We start from the raw sequence: 14,378 nt of genomic DNA, 5'->3' as shown, positions 1-14,378 counted from the left end.
GCCAAGTTTCTCCAAAAACAACTGGGTTTTGATCACATCCTGTTGTCCCGACTTTTTGCAGTTTATACTGCACCTAGAAGTTTATCTAAAAGCATGTCCACCATTAATTTATTCAAGCCACTTGTATGGATTGATCTTGAAATGACTGGACTGGATCTTGAACGAGGTATGTAGCACGACTTGATATACAGTCGATAGTAATGTGCTAAACGTCACTACACTGTGATTGTCCCTGTAGATGTAATTATAGAGATTGCTTGCATTATCACTGATGGAAATCTAAACGCTGTACAAGAAAGATACGATCTTGTTTTACATCAGGTTAGCCATGCATCTGCTTTTGATGGTGTCCAATGGGTTTAAAATTGGCTACAGTCACGTTGATCTCCATTTACAGCTGTATTCACATAAAATAGACACTGGTTAAATACTTGTGATGTGAATACGGCTGTACACAGCAATAGTATAAAGTCCTTGGCTAATATTTTTGACATGGTTTAGCCAAAAAGCGTTATGGATCAGATGAACGACTGGTGTATTCAAACCCATGGCGAATCTGGTTTAACAAAACAAGTCATTGAATCTACACTTACACTCAAAGATGCCGAGGCAACCATTCTTGATTTTGTTAAACGTCATATTCCTAAACAGCGTGAAGGTGTGTTGGCTGGCAATAGCGTTCATGTGGATCGTCAGTTTCTGCATAAGCACATGCCTTTGCTCATCGATCATTTGCATTATCGAATTGTGGATGTGAGTTCTATCAAGGAGATTGGAATGAGATGGTACCCTGATTTTTATAAAAAAGCACCGAAAAAGAAACTGGCTCATCGGGCCATGGGTGATATCCTTGAAAGTATTGAAGAGCTCAAGGCATATCGACTATTGATGTTCAAGCAGAATTTGCCATAGTCATTTAGCTTGTGTTTTCGAGTCAAATCAACTGTATTCTAGATAAAGACTGATTATTTATCTTGTGAAGACTATAAATGAACCTATCGTTTTAAACCAAAGCCTAGGTTGATACTATTGTGCTTTACAAGTTTTAAACGATTATACAATCACTGAGATAATTGAAAATGCAAGACTAGATTGAGATGAACATTTTAGCGTGTTAGATTTAGGTATTTATTGATTGGACGAATATAGCAAGTGCAGTAGAATGGCTGCAGAATTGGTATGCATTGAACGGCTTCCAGCATCAATGATTTTCAGACAAATTATACATGTCTTCATTGGCTATAGCTGGGATGACCTCTTGAATGCATAGCGTATACTATATGTACATTTTGTGCGTATTGATAATTTAGAAGTGGCTTGAAGAAAGCAGCCTACTTTGAGTATACATATGGCCAGATTCGCTCTTTGAAGAGGTTGGAGAGTCATCTTGATGAACAACAACTTTTTCCAGCCGCAAATAGGTTTTGGGAGCTGATTGGTATGTGTTTAGCGTAGAGTCATTGTCACGTTGAGAGTTGGATAGGAAAGGTGCAACAAACGGGTTTCTTTTGATTTGGGATAAAAATGTCAGTGGAGCAGCATCTTGGTGTGTAAAGTATGGCTGGCAAAAGCTGAACGTGATGAGCGAGCAAAGACCTCCTACGACTATATCAATTATATAATGGTGGCGAAAGTATATCGTAGCTGCCCACATCCAGCTAATATATGCAACAGCAAAATACTTGTATCGTTTGTCAATGTGGATGACAAACAACATGATTAGACAAGCGAATCCAGAGTGCAGAGATGGTATGGCACCAAATACCAATGGAGAGCTATTGAATGCAGTTGTGTAGATATGTGTGCCAAAGAGTTTATCCAAGTTGACCAGACCTGCAGGATCACCAGGCATGCTGTAATCTGCAGGAGCATATCCGTTTTTATCATTATACCAAGGTGCAGCACACGGGAAAATCAGTTGAATCACGACACCCACTACATTTTGCCATCCAAAGGCCTTTGCAAACAGCGAGATGCTTCCAGTAGGTCCGTAAAAATAAAGCCATACTATAAACACAAAAGGCGAGAGGTAGTGTAGCAGACCATAGGGCAGAATCAATAGTAGGTCAAACGCTGTATTTGGAGATATGCTCGCAATCTGGTACAATGTTGCGATGGCTAGTGGAACCAGTGCGTAGTATCCAGCAGTGGTGGTGTTGAGCGTCCATATATATCCCAAAGAAATAGAGAAAATAGCAGACAAGAGCAGTCCGAATCCACTCTGGAAAAAGAAGTGATCAAGACTGGGCAGTATATCGACATGGATTTGCGGCCGCCATTCTGATGGAATATATTTACAAGTGGAAAATAAAAGCAGCCAAAGGGCGATGGGAAAAGCTGCAGATAGTATCCCCGTAGCTGAGCTTGAGTTGAATGGTAGCATAATTCTAGAGCAGCAGCTTTGTAGACAAAGTTTGAGTCGCAAGCAAAACGTGTTGAAAGGATAGCATACTTCTCGATGCGAAGCAACACGAGGAGCTGGCTGTATTCGAGGAGAGTAGCCAACTGTTGGAGACGATGGAATTAATGTAGCGGCGGGTGAACTAGCTGACAAATCATCGGTGATATAAACACCGCTCTGGTCGCTACCAGTGGACTCTGTCGCCAGCATTTGGTTTGTAGAAATTTACAAGAGTATATATGGTCAAGTAATTTAGAAATATTTTAACAGTCAAACACCTGATAATCACTAATATGCGATTTGGTAAGCGGGAATGCTGATGTACTTTGGGGCTGTTGTGCGTGTGTCTTTGAAAATTTACGCAAGACGATTTGTATTTACGAAACAGTCGGAATGAACAGAGATTCGAAATAAAGTTTGTTGCAGATGACTTTTTAGAAATGTACTTTGGAAAATAACAGTAAAGTAACAAGGCTATAGTACATAAACTCGGGTCCAAGATACAAGCAGTAAGTTGAATCTCACTAGCAACCTATTATCACGTGTTTGGTACGGTGGTAGTGCAAGAAAAGCTCAGACTTGATAGATGGTTCACGATCGTTACGGTGACCCAGCAAAGTTGATGTAGAGCAGTTGCAAGTTATAGAACCTTTCAAAGCCAGTTGGTTGTTGGCTAAAAAGATGCGAGTTGGATTTGCTTGAGAAGGAATGTGGGGCTTGATTGCTTATTATAAGGGTGGGATGAAGCCGAGACAAAGACTGACTCCACCTCTTAAGTAGTAATTGAGTAAACACAGCATGTATACGGCCGCGTGAGCAATAGAAGCAATGCATTGTCATGAACTGGAAAAGTTGTACGAGCCCACTTGGCTGGAACATGATGTTGGAATATATGCAGCTTAGACCAGTGTATTCATTGTGCCATCATGGCTGACCCTAGTATTTAGTTTGATCCGCATCGGCCGCGTAAGTTACCGGAATGGCAGTCAGGGTAGAGTTCAGCTTACATCCAGACTCAATACAATGTATATACTGATGGTCCGAACAATGAATGATTTACTATCCAAGGCCAATCAAAAGTATTGTTGGCATCAGCGTGTTTGTGTAACTAGTGTTCATTTCTCGAGCCAATCCAACAATTTAATGTGAATTGATTTTTTAAACCAAAACTGGTGCTCATACTATATACTAGAGTGGTGAACACTGACAATCTCTCTACCAATCTATACTCTACCCGTTTGTCAAGAGATATTAATTTAAACCAAGTGCCGTTACCCTAGTGTGATGACTACAGTAAGCAGTGCTGTATAAGCACCTAATTGACACTGCTGACATCCAAATGCGGATATTAGCTATCAATTGTTCTGGTTGATTGTCCAGTGGCTAAAATATTATTTTGCGGTTGCTTGGATAACGGATTTCCGTTTTTGGAAAGTGTCGCACAGCAGCTTATACTGGATTGATAGTTGTAGAAGCCGAATAGATCAGAATTGATTCTACGATTATGGTGGAGATGCTAATGAGTGAGGATACCAAGTTGCATATGGATGTTGATGAGCCTATATTTAGTTTGATTCACAACAGCACTGCTCCAGTGTGTGCCATTCCAGACTTTGAACAGCTACTGCAACTCACAGTTCAATCAGGAAGACTGCCTGCTAAACTTTTGATAGCTACCAATGATGCTATAGATATGGACTTGAATGGTTCAACACTTCCTGTAGCCAGTATATTACAATCAGGAGATGCTGCAACCAGCGTTCTTAAACTCATTTGGACATGGCAGTCACCATCTGTTCTTAGTGCCATAAGAATAGGCATGTTTGGCAATCAATCTGATGTTCCTACAGTTGTTGTTACTGATACTGCGGGAAAACTCACTTTTCTTAAACACAGGCCCGAAGTAAGTGCTACATTGGCTCAGCAGCATGAACTGCTGCATAAGTGATTTTGCTTCAATCTACTGCTAGGGCCTATAAACTTATAACATTGCAACTCTTGTTGAATGCATTCGTGTAAATCTAGGTTGAAGGGGATGGCCAAGTCACAGCAACTGAGCTTGATACAAAAAGCAGCTGTATATCTAGCATGGCTTTGGGAAATCTGGCACATCAAACACAATTGGACATTGCTATCGGAGATGCGTCAGGTGCAGTCGCACTTGTATTGGGTGGAAAGCAAATATTCATCCGCAAGGATATTGGATCTTCAGTTACCTGTTTAGCAATCCAGTCTCGGCCAAGTATGATTGTTCAACTTTTAAACTATTTTTTTTCAAGTTCAACTGGTGCTTTCAATCCATATTTAAAATAACGAGTTTGTGTTGTTATAGCTCAGCGTCCATGTGTTGTTGCGGGCGATTCATTTGGTGCCATTACAACGTTTGATTTCCACGACTCTGTTTCAACAAAAATCCGATTGAGAGATGCAGTCTTGCCTGTCTTGAATACAGATGTACCCGCATGCCATATGATCCGATGCATTCATCCGGTAACGTTGCTGGATAGCGAGGGTGTATTGTCGCATTATATATTGGCATGCGATGGAACTCCATTTTTATATTATCTAGTAGCAGGCCATTGTGTTGCATGCGTAAAGCTTCCATCGCAGATTAGTTGCGTAAGTCGTTCATAGGCTTTTATTCTTACGTCATGATTTGATGATATAAAATAGTCGACTGTGATTATTAGCTCATCCAGTTGTTTTGACAGATTACATCTGGCCAGCTTTTAAAAGTGCCCCAATCAACAAACACTGTAAGCCAAGCTGACACTACTAAAAGCCAAATAGCGGTTGGCGGGACCAATGGATACATTTATCTGGTTGATAATTTGGTGGTAGGTCTGGCTTGTGTTGTGGATCTGATTTCAAAGCAATAGAACCAGTGGAAACAGCTATTAAAACTACGTTATGCAATGGAAACACTACATTTTAGGTGTCCATGTATGCCAATATTGATTTTCCCGTTACATGCATTATACCACATCGATCACCATCGTTTACACCCACTGAAGCCGATCTTTTGCTATGCGCCGGTCACTGTGCCAATCTATTTATATTCCAAGATAAGCAGCTTTTGCATCGGTTCAAAACAAGTGCATGGGTGTGGGACATGTGCTCATTGGATGCCAAATCTCAATTTGCTATATGCACTCTTGATAATTTGGTTCAGGTCATTCGATTTAAGGCGGATGATGATGAAGAAGGAGAACTAGTAGATGAATAAAGGGTGAGATGCATTTAATGATATGTAAATTATACCAAAATTGTTCTCTTGTAGAATAGCCATACATTGTACGATTGGCAAGTTTAGGACAAGATACGTCGCGTTTTAATTCAAAAACAGATTGCAGTCTTGGAAATGTAATGGTTGTTTTCATGCCAATCATTAGGAGACAGTCAACTAGGATTGAAAGGACACAATGTTATCAGTGAATTTGGTGGAACATGTCTGTTTATTAGACACTTTTATTTAGTGTTCCATTTTGCACGAATACGACTGTTAGAAACAAAACCACGATGTACTCATAGCACATTCACCCGAAATCCATGCGTATCCCGGTATCCACATTCTTCTGCCAATAATATACATCATTGTCAGTGTAAATACAAGTAATCCAACACCAAGCAATGCTCGATCCATCCAGTCGCGACTGTTGAGCGATGATATGATGGATTTAGACACGCCAAGCCTATCTCCAATCATGCTATACTCTTGCTGGGTACGGTTCAGTGTGTTTGTAGATTGCTCTTTATAGCTCATGTTAGTATGGACTGACTGTATCGTATATGACGGTATTTGGTTCAATCCACTGGATCCATTTATAAGCTAGTTGTACATTACCTAGAGTGTTTACTGTTTCTATACTTCGCTCGACTTCTGCAGATATCATTTGCACTGCCTGTTTCAATCCATAAGTGATGTCGTTACTTGCTTGTATGGCTGCTGCATTTGATCTGCAATATTAGAATGGTTTAGAGTGGGGTTTACAACAGCACCATCATTGATACTCGTATCCATCAAGATATTGAAACTGAGCAATAGCCAACCTATCTGTTTTGCTTGCTGAACCAAGTGCTAAAAGTGATTCTCTATCGTTTTGGGCCTTGGTTTTTATTGCTTTACGAGCAGTCACAAGAGCAGTTTGAAACCGTTGCTGCAAACTATGTATCCATCAGTCTGGCAATCTTAATATATAGTAAAAATGATTGAACGTACAGTTTAACTGCTTGTTTTTGTTGAGCAATGGATTGTGCGAGTGCAGCTTTCTGGCTTGGTCGTTTTATATCGAGTAAAGCATCTTCAGATTCCTGAACATGCATGTCCGAAACTCACATGTCAGTAAATATCAGAGGATTCATGACAAGTATACAGCGAATGGCTCCACGAGAATCCACTCGATGATAGCACAGTAGGAATGTTGACCAACCTCGATAAGAGTTTTTAGAGATAAAAATAGTTTGGGTATGGTGGTTGCTAATCCAGTGACAGTTAGTTTTGATGATTCATTTTCTAATGATGCTATGTTTTGTTCTGTATTGGATATTAGCCCATCCAATCTAGCACGTAGCAACTCAGTCATTGGGACGAGAGCAAGTTTGACTCGACAGTTCATCCATGCATATAACCACGTGATATTCTGACAAGATCTGCAGCTCAATAAGAATGGAGATTGTCAGTAGTCTACTCATGTTTAATAGACATTCAGGCAGTATCGAGCAGGCTGTTGTTGCAGCATTTCAACAATGTGAATTATTCATTTGTAAACTCGTACGATTGATTTAGATTAATCTACAGACTATGAATGGAATGGTAGAGATCGTGTCGAGAGACCAAATGAGTGATGTATTATATTGAATCAAGAAGAGCAATAGATTATCGCTGATACACAACACACGAGCAATAGTTGTTTCTGCTATTCACATCACCAAGAGTATGATTGCAAACGATTTCTTTTTTTTCTGCGTGTTCATGCTCTTTATCACCAGCCATAAAAGTCGGTTTACAATCAAAAACACTTGAATCTAAAGTCTGCAAGCATCACCAAGATGGCAGGACGTAGAGCATCAGTGATTCTTTTTGCCAGAGAGCATTGTGGCTTGTGTGAGCATATGAAGGAAACTATTCTGGCAGTACAAAGCAAGGTAGCATGCATATTACTAAGCTCATGACAATTTAAACAAGCATATGTATTTATTCCAAGTATTCTTATCAAATGGATCTGATTACCATGGCTGAAAACTTGACAGGTGCCATTTGATTTTTGCGAGATCGATATTGATAAGCGAGAAAACAAAAACTGGCTGCGCAAGTACATGTTTGATGTTCCAGTTGTTCATGTCAATGGACAGGAGGCATTCAAGCACAGATTAGAGGATCGGGATGTATTGGCACTGGAGAGGCTTGTCAAGGAAACACTCAAGGCTTAGTCCTCTCACCGCCGTATTCACGCAAAATGAACCACTTGCATCTGTCACTACTTTGGAGTGCTCATTGTACCAGACATTTTCAACCCCTCATACACCAATACTCTCAAATGCTTCATTCACATGAATATGACTGTAAATAAAAATTTATTTAGCCATACGTTAAAGTTGGATTCCTACTAAACAAAATAAGACCAGGCCCTTTACACCGATGAAATGTATTGTAGATATGAAGGTATTGACAAAATGATATTTACGAGCAAGACCCAAAAAATAATTTATCAATGCCAGTCAGTTTGAGATTTTAAGGCGCTCATTGTCCGCCTTTAAAGATTGTACCATTGCCTCAAGCTCGGCAATACGTGCCTGTTGAACCAAAGTAAGAGACTCGAGCTCTTCAAGACGAGTAGCCTTGCGCTCACGAGAGCGACGAGCCGACTCGGTATTACGACGACGCTTATCTTCAATTTCGGCAACCAGCTCATCACGATCCATAGTACGCTCCTTGCGCTTACGTGGATTAGCTGAAATTGAAGAAGAAACTTTGGGAGTTATAGGGGGCTGATCAGATCGAAGAGCGGCCTGAAGAGCGAGTAATGGCTCAGCAGGAGCGAGTTTGGCAAACAAACGTGGCTTGGATGTAGCGGCAGCAATAACAGCGGCGGTTCCAAAAGAGCCAGGCTCACCACCAAATGGCTTTGACAAAGCAGCAGCTCCAGAGGAATAAGCATCGTTGGATGGATATGCAAAAGAAAAGGCTCGCAGAGCATCAGGAAACCCAACTTGGGGAGTGCTAGGAGAAGACTTGATTAGAGCTGGATGCGAAAAAAGAGATGATCCATCACGAGACATGGAGACGGGAGACATCCAATCCAAAGCAGTTCCCGAAACCAAAGGATTGGAGGTGTCAATTACAGACAGCGGGTTATGAACGGAAAACAGAGAAGCGGTACTAGCAGAATCTAGATACGGAGATTGCTGTATCATGGCAGACTCATAGTCCGCATTGGAGGGAGTAAATGCGGATAAAGACTCGGCCGCACGGGGTGCAAGATTTGATTGTAATCCAAATGCTGATTGGGCATTCAAAAACAGTAGGGGTGATGCAGAGTGCGGGTGCAGGGTCAAAGCAGGGGAAGGGAGAACAGAATTTGAAGAAAGAGCAAAGTGATTCAGCGACGGCTGTTGAAGACTAGCAGAGACAGAAGACTGCCATGCATCATCAAGATTCGGGTTGGCAGGAGAAAGTTGCATGAGAAGTGTGGACGACGACAGATTGTCAACAGATAGATCCGTACAATCGGCAGAAACCATCCCATGAGACGACGATTCACAAGCGGAAGAAAACCCTGTAGATATCGGCAATGGCGGAGCAGAGCCAGACAGACAGGGCAACTGGGAAGCAGGGTTGAGGCCTATAGGGCCAGTGTTGAGAGAGTTCAAGTAGATATCAGAGGAAAGCGACGAGGTATGCGAGCTAAAGAGCTGCGCCAGTAAATCAGCATTGGGCTGAGTGTGAACTGTGCCCGTCAAGGGCAAGCCCGTTGAAGCAGCGTCTTTCTTGCTGGTTACTACTAGCCCAGCGGAGGTAAACGGCGGCGGAAGGTTTTTTGGAGGCGATGATGCAGAACATAGAGACTGGATTGGTAATGTAGTTGGAATGGTGGAGGAAGAAGAAATGATGGACGGCCTCGACAACAAACAGGTCAAAGCAGAGGAGATGCGCAAAGGGTTGGAGTGCGCAGAAGGCTGGAGTAAGTAAGAGTTGGAAAGATAAAGGTCAGACACTAAAGGATGGCTGAGAGAACTAGTTATACTAGAAGAGATGAGAGCAAGTAGTAACGACTAAACGAGTGTTGATAGCAAGTGCTGGCAGTGGTTGATAATTGGCAAGATTCTTGTCTGTTGAATTTATTGTTTGTAGCAAAAAAAAATGATTGGCTGTTCTAAACCGCACGCTATTGGCTAGATTTCAATTCATCATCCACGTCATTTTCAAGCCTATCAATAAGCCAATAGATTGCATTCCAAGCATCCTAAACTTGGAAGCTGAATCCAATCACCCATACAGCTGGTGATCAAAGGCATAGGAGTGCAAAGAGAAGTGGGGTAGATGTGTCTATTGAACTGGTCGGCTTCCAGTAGAAAGACACCGAGTATGTAACCATTGCTTTAAATCAAAATAGAAAGCTATTGCAAGCGCTTTGTTTTGCATGCGGCTGTATAGTGTGCCTACAATGTCAATCATGTAGCTTAAACCATCGACAGCTTGGTCCAATATTTCAATAGCTGTGTTGGTCCATATGAAATAAGCTACTGCCACCATCTGCTGTTGGCTAGCTAAACAATGGATTTTACTAGTGTTTACCATACCCAGTTATGATTACCCACTCATAGTGTGACTGTATTTACATAAAATGAACCACTAAGCAAGTACAAATATAACAAATCGCCAGTCTTGACAGAGTGTCAGTTTATTGAACAATACTATTTTTAGCCCAGTTGGGATATCGACAGAGGATGAGAGATGATTGTCAGCAACCATTCATGTATCGTGTATTTGAAAGTACCCACGTAAACTTGATCACACTTTCGGGGTTTAGTTGCTTTTTGGGACGTTCTTTTGTAAATATCGGTAGACTGTTTATCTACTGATTTGAATAGCATAAGCATTTATCGCTCATACATCCTGTATCGCGACGACAATCTGACTTGAACGACTTGAATTACCATTGTTTCTCTCGATCACACCTAGGGCGGCATTCCTTATCTGGTTTAGCGGCGACTGCTCCCTAAACTTCTGACCTTGATTGTGCTCTAACAAATTTTGGCGTTCTACCTTAGTCTGCACATTAACCTGAAACAATTGTGCAATTTTACAAGAATCCACATTGGTCGAATTGGGAAGACTGCTCAATCCCATCAGTATTTCTGAAACATGAAATTAGGCTGCAATGCAAATAAACACTTTACATTTCCATCCCTTTAGCTGTGATGCGATGCTCTGGTTGGCGGAGTCGTGGATTGGCTTTTAGGGTGATTTTCGACAAGAACCCTGAACATGCCCTGGCTGAATGCTGTAATTGCTTTTGGTGAGCTTGCAAATTAAATATTGTAAATTATTTTTTTGTCAAGTCTAAACCATTTCCAACATATTACCATTGCGCCTAATTAGATGATCTCAACTCACAAACACTCTTACAACATGGATCCCGAGGTGGACATGGATCTGTATGCTTCAGTATTTGATGCATACCACACAGAAACCTTGAACGAAAGCAACCCATCCACTCCTACACACACTACTGCGTCCATTGCTGCCTCGTACCTGCTGGATGGCGGAAAAAGTAATACCAGCATTTCAGAAAACCTCGACTCTCCAGTTCATGGAGTGTATAATGGCAGTCCTCTTGCACCGAAAGGCATGACTAAGTTTGCCGTGAGAAGCAATGGCCAGCAGAGTATTGTTGATTCGTTTAGTCAAGATTTGGAGAGCAGCTTTGACCAGTTCTCTATCGGCAGTTACCCCATAACACCACAGATACCGACACAGAGCCCAAGAGCCACTGTAAAGTACGAAGTGGACATGAACAATGACGAAGTTTTTGTAGAAGATGAAGAAGAGTATTCAGATAGCGATGGCTATAGTTCAAGCAGAGTTAGCAACAACTTTCTTTTAACAGGAATGCATGCCAGCACCAGCAGCTTCACTTCAGACTATGATGCTCATCCGGATGAGTCGGTAGACATGCAATCCACTACTCCAAATATGAATCATCTCTCTCGCTTCAAGTTGCATTCCAGAACCGACTCATTGCAGGCAGACCCGTTGCTGGCAACGACAGATTCAAATTCGCGTCCATTCAACGCCTCATCTGCCGCAACCAAGAATGCGAGCTTGAATCCAGTCGGCAATGCAGCTCAGTCTAATGTAAGTGTATCGGATAGGTTTAGTGTGCCAGATGACTGTGCTGCCAATTCTATATTGGCACTGGCTGCCACCCTCAGCCATTTAAACAATACTTTTGCTCATCGGGCTTTTGATGACAATCATGCGGTCAGTGGCTTCAATGCCACATCTAGAGCCGCTGATTCTAACAAAAATATTGTGGGTGGTGGCAGCTGTAATGATGTCGTTGAATATAATTATGGTCATCAATTGTCTATTAACCCTGATACTGTATACTCTACACATTCCAACCATCAGCATTTGCTCCGAAACTACATGAACACTATACACTCTCCATACCCATCACCACTGGTTCCAGATGCCCATGCAGAGCTTGTGTATGTAGATGCAGCCAATCAGCCGTATAACACTCCATCGAATGTAAATTCACCCATTGACAGGCAAGCGATTCTATCCAACGAACATGCTTTACCTCGTGGATCGTCTTCAATCACTTCTCGGGGGGTCGTTTTACCACCTACTCATGGCTTGCCATCGGTTCCCAAACCTCATTCTCCACCCCCGCCTATGCCTACTCTCACTTCATCCCAATGGAATATCAAAAGTGGCAGTGGTTCTGGACAACAAGCAGCATTCCTGAGCAGCAAAAACTCTTGTATACCTTCATCTTCAATCGAAAAACTGCCTGTACTGCCACCCAAGGATTTGGTTGTATCAAACGATGGCATGTTCACTCCCTGTCGCGATCTGGCCCAGAGTGCTACTCTGTCATCTACCGACAATGACCATTCGCGTGCATCATTGTTTACTACTGAAGAATCATCACTACTCGATAGAATTGAAATGTCGTCTGGCGGCGCTCTTTCTGCTATACCTTTCACGACTCTGCCCCATCTGGAATCTCCCCCTGTTTCTCCCTACGCTTCTCAGAGTTTATCCGTCACTTCTGAGCAAAAAAGCGACTTTACTCCAAGCCCTCATGTCTATCAGCAGTTCAAGGCTCAAAGCCGGCCCAATAGTTTGAAAAGTAGAGAAGATTCTAGTTTAGACGAAGATGGTGTTTCTACTGCGTCATCAGCAACCGCAGCCACTCGTTCTAATTTTACTGTGCGAAAATATCATCTACCTACTAAATCAGAGTACTTTGGATCAATGCTTTTGGAACTGGATCCTACTACAAAAAAAGCATTAGCTGAAGCACCAGATGATGATGGTAATAAACAATACGAATATCCTGATGCATTAGCTAATCCGAAAGAAAAGGATTCAATCACTGCGTCATTCTTGGACACGCCAATACAATCGGCATCTGAATCACTTTTGTCGGATCCTTTGCCAATTATCGGGGAAGACAGACAGTCTTCATCTGAAGCATCTAGCCACTATCAGCAATCGCCAGTATTGGTGAATCCTTTTTGTCCACCTATACTGGGTGACGATGGATTTTTGGAAGCTGGCAATTTTTCCCGAGATGCATACAGGGATATCATCCAAGCCAAGATTCGCGAACAGGAACTATCAAAAAATGCTGAGCATTCTTCTGTTGATGGGGATCGTAATGCCGCTTCTCACTTGAGCCATTTTCCTATTCCATCTGCTGCAAATACTCCTCGTATCATGATGGGTGAACCTCCTATTCTGAGTGCGCGAGTTGAGCAGCAGTCTTTTGATTATGCATCGATTTTGGCCGCAGCAGAGGCACAGATTGTTCTTAACCAAAAGTCGATGTTGGCTTCCGATTCTAATTGGAAGCAGATTCATCCAAATACAGTTACTAATCATCTTACCAAACGGCAATCGTTATTAGTGCTGCATATCCCTTCTCCCCCCAGCGTACCACCACCTGACCATCTTCTTTCTCAGCAACAACAGCGAGAACGAACCCAGCAACAAAATCGCTTTAATCCTGCTCCGTTTGTACCACAGCGAACTCATCGCACTTCACAGCTTAGTAGTTTATCCAATACGCCTTCTAATAACTCTCAGCCACAGGCATCGCTCTTTCCACATCAGAAAATAACAAAGCAGCAGAATCAGAATGCTGCAAAGCCCTCTCAACAACGCCCACCTACAACTCAGGACTTGCAGGCTCAAAGTGCACAGCGTCTAGCGTCGCTTGGCATATTCGATCTTGAGCCCAAGGCTCGCCGCGATGTGATGCCCAACCCGAGTGACTATTCCAAACTCGACCTCACCTCGTTTGAAACCCCCAATCATGTACGTGCACAGCGAGTTGCTCATGTGGGAAATATTACTGGGCCACAACTTGTATCAACTTCAAGTCGCATGCGTACAATCCCCATCGAGTCCATTCGACGCGATCTCATGGCAAGTGGTAAATGGGATGATAGCAATCACGATAACTCTAATTCTGGACAGCAACAAACACGCCATCAATCACGCAAGTAGACATCAACTTTGACCAACTACTCATTCTTGTTTTTATTCGAGGTACTAGAACGTCCTATATAATTTAATTTGTTGAATACAATTACGAATTGTTACATCTATCCTTGTCTGCGAGTTTCAAATAAAGGAATGCATGTATGTAAAATAGTTTTATTTATAGTGGTTGGGTGAATTTGGCAATCTCATGCAGTAATGCTGCTGTGGACGAGCGTGACTATCTACATGAACTGC

General features: G+C 42.1%; 6 protein-coding genes across 6 annotated transcripts; 3 read left to right on the top strand and 3 right to left on the bottom strand.

Moving 5' to 3' along the window:
• Positions 1–93: 93 nt before the first annotated feature.
• BATDEDRAFT_9096 (uncharacterized protein) lies at positions 94–912 on the top strand (the record flags this gene model as incomplete). Its single annotated transcript, XM_006675014.1, has 3 exons — positions 94–166; positions 239–321; positions 502–912. The coding sequence occupies 3 exons, from the start codon at positions 94–96 to the stop codon at positions 910–912; spliced, it is 567 nt and encodes a 188-aa protein (XP_006675077.1).
• Positions 913–1,552: 640 nt separating this feature from the next.
• On the bottom strand, positions 1,553–2,332 carry BATDEDRAFT_3263 (uncharacterized protein; the record flags this gene model as incomplete). The annotated part of the gene is made up of 2 exons (XM_006674836.1): positions 1,553–2,118; positions 2,221–2,332. Coding segments are annotated over 2 exons (678 nt in total), but the record flags the coding sequence as incomplete, so codon positions are not given.
• A 1,588-nt stretch (positions 2,333–3,920) lies between these two features.
• Positions 3,921–5,627, top strand: BATDEDRAFT_34234 (uncharacterized protein; the record flags this gene model as incomplete). The annotated part of the gene is made up of 5 exons (XM_006675734.1): positions 3,921–4,304; positions 4,427–4,643; positions 4,734–5,020; positions 5,113–5,238; positions 5,337–5,627. The coding sequence occupies 5 exons, from the start codon at positions 3,921–3,923 to the stop codon at positions 5,625–5,627; spliced, it is 1,305 nt and encodes a 434-aa protein (XP_006675797.1).
• Positions 5,628–5,903: 276 nt separating this feature from the next.
• On the bottom strand, positions 5,904–6,984 carry BATDEDRAFT_22242 (uncharacterized protein; the record flags this gene model as incomplete). The annotated part of the gene is made up of 5 exons (XM_006675446.1): positions 5,904–6,151; positions 6,246–6,358; positions 6,452–6,565; positions 6,621–6,712; positions 6,832–6,984. The coding sequence occupies 5 exons, from the start codon at positions 6,982–6,984 to the stop codon at positions 5,904–5,906; spliced, it is 720 nt and encodes a 239-aa protein (XP_006675509.1).
• Positions 6,985–7,957: 973 nt separating this feature from the next.
• BATDEDRAFT_34233 (uncharacterized protein) lies at positions 7,958–10,199 on the bottom strand (the record flags this gene model as incomplete). Its single annotated transcript, XM_006675733.1, has 2 exons — positions 7,958–9,644; positions 9,994–10,199. 2 exons carry the CDS (start codon positions 10,197–10,199, stop codon positions 8,120–8,122), a joined length of 1,731 nt encoding a protein of 576 aa, XP_006675796.1. The 3' UTR covers positions 7,958–8,119.
• Positions 10,200–10,375: 176 nt separating this feature from the next.
• Positions 10,376–14,288, top strand: BATDEDRAFT_34232 (uncharacterized protein; the record flags this gene model as incomplete). The annotated part of the gene is made up of 2 exons (XM_006675732.1): positions 10,376–10,453; positions 11,004–14,288. The coding sequence occupies 2 exons, from the start codon at positions 10,376–10,378 to the stop codon at positions 14,145–14,147; spliced, it is 3,222 nt and encodes a 1,073-aa protein (XP_006675795.1). The 3' UTR covers positions 14,148–14,288.
• Positions 14,289–14,378: the final 90 nt, after the last annotated feature.

The sequence above is a fragment of the Batrachochytrium dendrobatidis genome, assembly GCF_000203795.2.
Source record: "Batrachochytrium dendrobatidis JAM81 unplaced genomic scaffold BATDEscaffold_1, whole genome shotgun sequence".
Taxonomy (NCBI): Eukaryota; Fungi; Chytridiomycota; class Chytridiomycetes; order Rhizophydiales; genus Batrachochytrium; species Batrachochytrium dendrobatidis.
The sequence above is the reverse complement of the archived record's forward strand: the minus strand, read 5'-3'. Positions and strand labels throughout refer to the sequence as shown.